The sequence below is a fragment of the Calliopsis andreniformis genome, chromosome 2 (assembly GCF_051401765.1).
Source record: "Calliopsis andreniformis isolate RMS-2024a chromosome 2, iyCalAndr_principal, whole genome shotgun sequence".
NCBI lineage: Eukaryota > Metazoa > Arthropoda > Insecta > Hymenoptera > Andrenidae > Calliopsis > Calliopsis andreniformis.
This window is the reverse complement of record NC_135063.1, coordinates 5,457,584-5,463,583: the sequence shown is the minus strand read 5'-3', so window position 1 is coordinate 5,463,583 and position 6,000 is coordinate 5,457,584. Positions and strand designations below refer to the sequence as shown.

General features: G+C 49.9%; 1 protein-coding gene across 1 annotated transcript in view; it reads right to left on the bottom strand.

The window, feature by feature from the left end:
- Positions 1 to 1,074: 1,074 nt before the first annotated feature.
- Positions 1,075 to 6,000, bottom strand: part of Klu (zinc finger protein klumpfuss) — a 44,933-nt gene continuing 40,007 nt past the window's right edge. Inside the window, exon 5 of the mRNA XM_076392551.1 lies at positions 1,075 to 2,791. Within this exon, the coding sequence (XP_076248666.1) occupies positions 1,118 to 2,791 (1,674 nt within the window). The 3' untranslated portion in view covers positions 1,075 to 1,117. The remainder of the gene's footprint in view (positions 2,792 to 6,000) is intronic.

The window sequence follows — 6,000 nt, the reverse complement described above, 5'->3', positions numbered from 1 at the left end:
AAACTCGGTACAACACTCAAACAATTCTCTGGTAAATTATCGAGTGTATTACTCGACGAATCGAATTTCTGAACGACATGTGGGCATCGAAAAGCGCGCTGGCGATACGCGAATGTTTCGTTAGAAATTTAGAAATTTAGAAAGGGAACCGCTAAAAGGCTCGTATCGCCAGCGATTTCTCGAACAATACGCGTCTCGATTACGGGGCCGACCGTGGAAATTTGGCACAAGTGTTTTGCGTAGTACGACGGAATAATTCGACGGGTGGTGGATCCCGCGAAGAGATCGCGAGCGTTTCGGGCGTCCTGATCCTCGATACGCGAGTATCGATGCCGACGCCGAGTCTTTAAGCACCGTGTCACGTGAATCTCTGCGATGGAACCGCGCAACCGCGCACGGCCCATAGGGAATGCTTTCAGATCGCTTGGGTTTCACGTATATGAGCAACGATTGAGTAACCATCGTTTAATGCGAGTTGGGCGCTCAAATAGGTTCCAACAATGATCATATTAGAAATTCAAGAAAGCGACCATCCGTGAGGTAACACTATCCTTCTTAAAATATTCAATTGAAATCGGCGAGAAAATAAAAATTGACTAATAGAAAACGAAACCGAGAACGTTTCTCAACTATACAGACTTAAAAAAAGAAGCAATTTATGCAAACATCGAAAATTACTGGAACGAACTTCGAACCGCCTTGGATATACAACAAAGAACTCCGGAAAATGCGCGTCATACAAATTCAGAGGAATCAACGGGGAAGACGAGAGGAAGCACGATAATACTGTTGAAAACGCCTTAAAACAATCTTCATAAAATCGAGATACGGGACTTTAAGATGCAACTGTGATGGAATTTGACGAAAGTACCGGAATCCTAGATACAGTAATTAAAAGTTCTGATAACTATCCTTTCCACGAATTTTGGATCTCGGTTCCACAGCAAGCCGATCGATCTCTTGCCTTCCGCCGCTGTCCCCTTCAGCCTCTGTTCTGTCGTCGACGTCGCTTGGGCCTCCCGACGGCTGCGTCCCTGTCCGTCGAGGTTTGGCGTCTTCTCCGAGAGGGTCCGCGCGGAGCCGCGCTAGAGCAGCGTGGTCATCCACCTGGCCGTCGTCATTCGGCCTTGATCGTAGTCAAAGGGGTGGCCACCTCCTGCGCGAACGGGGGACTGTCCTCGCCAGCGAAGAGTCCTGGCTCGCTCTTGGGCGTCTGGGCGTCCGGGAATCTCGCGTGGGTCCTCAAGTGCCTGGTGATCATGTCTCTGCGGCACGCGGCGTACGCGCATTGCGGACACTTGTACGGCTTCTCGCCGGTGTGAGTCCTCTGGTGGGTGCTCAGGTGGTCGGACCTGCTGAATACCTGGCCGCAGACCTTGCACGTGTACGGTTTGACGCCTGTGTGGAGCCTCATGTGTCTGGTGAGCATGTCGGACCTGGCGAAGCTCCTCTTGCACACGTCGCAGAGGTACGCCTTCGCGGACGCGTCCTGGGGTCCTTGCCTGCGGTGCCTCGAGGCCATGTGCTTGGCCAGGCGGTCGTGCAGGCTGAACATCTGACCGCAGACGGGGCAGACGTACGCGATGTCGGCGCCTGGCGGCATCTCCTCGACCACGGGCGACACCTCCAGCTTGTACCTGACCGCGACGCTCTCCTTCGTCGTCGGCGAGGCCACGTCGCCCTTGACCACTGGCACGCTCACGGATCCCCTCGACACGATGCCCGGTGGCAGCAGCTGGAGAGCGGGTGGTCTACCGGAAGCCGCCGCCGCGGCGGCCGACGCCATCAGGTTCTTCATGGAGAGGTCCAGCGGCGACTCCTGGGGACTCGTTGTGTCGCTCTCGAGGGAGCCGCTTCTCAGCGGATGGTTCACGAACACGGAGGAGGTCGAGAGAGGTGGCTTCTGGTCCCAGTGCGGTGGCTTCTGCTCCCAAAGCGGCGGTTTCTGGTCCCATCCCGGCACCAGATCCGAGTCCGAATGACTGCGACCTCGGAAGATGTCCGGCAGGTACTTGGAGTGCATGTAATGCTGGAAGCTGTACGACGACAGGGAGCCTGGGGTCAGTGGTGGCAAGGACAGAGGTGTTAACGGTGTGAGCGGCGTGAGAGGAGTCAAGGGAGACGTAGGGGAGGGTAGCACCATCGGCGGGGTGGCTGACTGGGAACACTGGACGTAGCTGCACTCTGGGTAGTTGGACGTCGAGGATCTCTGGTGAGGGGAGGATAGATGGTCGTAGACGTGGTTCGCGTTGTTCCTGTGGTGATGCCTGTGTCGGTGTCGATGATGGTGAGGGTGGTGATGAGGGTGATGGGGATGATGGTTCTGCTGATCGGCGTTGTTCACCGTCGCCTCCTCCTCGGTGGGCGTCACGGGCTCCTCGCTCTTCAGCCTGAGCGGAAGCAGGCTGATCGCTGGCGGCGGATCCGTGCCCGATCTCGAGGACGACCTGGGTGACCCGAACACGTCTTCCTCCTCGGATGCAGGCCCGCTGCCCTCGAATCTCAACACCTCGCCCTCCGACGGCGAGCTTCGGTGTTGCAGGATGTCCAGCACCTGGTCGAGCCGTTTCCGCCTGCGGAGGTTGCGGTGGTTCCGGTTCGCGGTCGCCGCGAGGGTGTTGTTGTTGGTGCAGGAGGGCGGTGGTGGCTTGGCCGGACCCGGGGGCGCGGCTGCGGCGTCCTCCACGGCGCTCTCGGCCATCGTCATCGAGGATGCGCGGCACCCGCCGCCTGGGCCCTTTATGCCGCCTACGACACCCTCGGCTACCACCGTACTGCCTCCCACCTCGTCCTGAAACAGCCAAACCACGGCACTCTTATTTTTCTTTCCTCCACTCGGTCACTTTCAGGCTGGCTGCTTAGGGTACCTGAGAGTACTCCCGAAAGCAGCTCGCTATAGTTTCACTCTCAAGTGAACACGTATCCTTACGATAGACCTTGATGGTCTGAAACGAAGACACTGAGAAGGGGGTGTCTTTGGGTAACTAGGAAAGGGTAAGTTGATGTTCGTAAATATTGAAATGTTAACAGGTTCACTGTCCTATGCATCACGTATGATACACGGTTAATTGTAATGCATGGTACGCTAAGAGATTGGACAGTAAACGTGGGCAGTCACATGTTGATACTTTAGTAAGTTCTTTTGAGAAAATCGGTTACGTGAAACTTAAGTAAACTTCTCAATCCTCTCACTCAATCTTGTTCAATCAAATAATTTTATACACGCTCACACACATAAAGATTCTTAATTCTCTTTTCTAAATGATTCTGTCTGGACATTGATATATGTCGGTATCTGTAAGGCAGAAGGACATAAGTTACATATACAAGTTATAATTTGTGCCTTAATTAAGGACTATAAAATAGAATTTATATTTCTTACAAAAACAGATTAAATTAAAATCCTTTTCCTTTAAAAAGCGAAAGTATGCATGAATGTAAGATAGTCGGTATTAAGACTCAAAGGCTTGAAATATTAAAAAAAACAAATATATAATTTACGTCATTTTGTCTTACAATTACAGATATTTAATTAGAGACCAGAGAAAGGGAGTCTCATGATATGTTTACATATCCATTTACTGATACATTTAATACACGTAATAGATATCCTACAGATCTTAGAAACCCATCACCAAATACTTCTCAAACCGAATTCACATACTACACCCCTATCCAAGAATCACAGGACCATATTTTCAGGCAACACGCCAGCGTCTGAGTTACAAGGGTCTTTGCATGGCGGCCTTAGGTTACGCAGCAACACTCCTGTAATCTCGGTTATTGTTAAATTATAGCCTCTACGCAGCGCGCTCATTTCCGATTGCTTATGAAATCGCTAGATACGCGTAATTTCATGAATCATCCTCTTAGTGTCGGCTACGCGGGCCAGCTTCTCGGTGCACGCGGTACACTTACTGACGTTTATCTTACGTTATCTGCTCCGCGCGCTGCATCACGCGCGGCGTAAGGAATCGGCTCTATTAAAGGCGACGGCATACTTCTATCTGCCTTATCGTTGCTTACCGAGTCGACGTAGTGCAGCAGGGGCGCGACGAAGTAACAGGAGCAGGCAGGGTCTTTCGATAAAAATCGGTATCGATCGACGTAGCAAGCGATCGAGCAAGATGTCGAACGACGACGAAAGCTTGATTCGCGGCCGTGAAAGATGACCATTAGCGCGTCCGTGTGCTTTCCGCGACGAGGTCGTATCGAGCGGTCATCTGTCATCGAGTCGGGCGCAGCCATTAAATAAAAGGTGAGACGATCGCGCGATCAATGCCGCTTACGAGACGGCATCGACATGGCATCGACGATGACGCGGCAGGGGAGTCGATCGCACGCGTTGCTACACGTGTCGCGCGCGTAGCCGTGCTGACGTTCGTCTCCCGACGCTGTTTTTTCCGCGCGTTAATTGAAATTAGGAGGAAATAAGTTGGAGGGGAAGCCCGGCCGTTCCTGTTCGAATATGAAATGAACAATCGACTCTTGACTCAAGTCGATATCGGATGCAAATATCCTGCGCGTCCATGAACAAGCAGAAATTTACTCGCGCGACTAGCTCGGTCCTTCTTCGTTCGTTCATTTTAATGCGGCCGCGGACCACACGTACGCTCGTCTTGTCGACGCGACAACAGCACTTTGTCATAAAACCACGTGTAAGTCGAGAGGTGTATCCGGCCGAAGATTTGAAATTTAAATCGCGCGCGGCGATGGCGCACACCGAGCGCATGAATCAACCGCCGCGAACGATGAATCGAGCTGAAATTCTCGTTTTTCGGTGTAGTCGACTTTCCGCGGAGAAGTTGTCCGACTCGTCCGTGGATGTCATTACGTTTGTAATGTTTCATGATCTTTTCCCTTTTGGAGTAATTATTGGTTGTGGGGAATTCGATATCGCTTCGCGTATGAATTGTTAAATTTTCCACTGACTCGTTGAAATTACGATACGAGGGAATGTAGAATATTGTAATAATGACAATCATGTGAATATTAATATCTAATTTATCATGTTACTTTAAAAGAACATAAAGAAAGATACTTACAGATTTCCAAGAACTGGCATTCAAAAAATTGAAACAAATATATAAAGGGTTTCGAGAACTTGTAAATTAAGTATATAGTATATTAGATATTTAAATGCTTACAAAATTGACAAGTGAAAATTTGAAGACTTGAAAATATAAAAAAATAGAAAATTAAAAAATTTCCAATTTAAGTATTAGAATGTCTGAATAATATTTGAAAATTCGAAAGTTTGAATTGAATCATATTGGAGTCCTCGAAAGATTCCACTTTGGTAGCCTAAGACTTAATTGTGTAAAAAATTGAATTTCGTTTCTCATTTTTAAATTCTGCCAACATCTCAAAAAGCAATCCTCATAAATTAGATCCAGAGGAAGGATCCAGAGGTCGATAGCTCACGTGTTGATGTTCTGAACGCCAGCTGTTTTCCAGCACGACAATTAGCCTGATCCGCAGAATAGAAATTCGCGTTCCCGGAAGGCGCGGCGGCGACACAGATGTCCCAGCGAAGACTTTCCAGCGATTCGAGCCCTATCACATTCCTGCGCGTACGCGGGCAGTTACCCGCTCTTTGAAATCGATTTGATCCCCAAGTTCCTCTCACCGTCTCGTATCCCTTTCATGGCGAAACGGCCGAATGCTTGGCTGGTATTAAACGCAGAAAGCGCGGGGAAGCTTGCGACAACGGACGCTGTATTGCCAAGAAATCCGCGCGAGCCTCTCTTGCGACACCGCTCTCACGGCCTTCAACTTTACGCCTCCGCAACAGTTAGCAAATTCTCGTCGAAAGAACGGGGAAGGGGCAAGAAAGACGTAATCGCTGAGATCGCGGAGAGTTTGCCTTCGATGCTAGTCGATGGATGACAAATCTCTTTTCAGCTTCTAAAAGTGAGAATGTTGCTCATGTACGTGGACGGAAAATTGTGGAAAGTTTACTGTATCGTCAAAGCCTTTTGTAGTGGATGTTGACTCTGA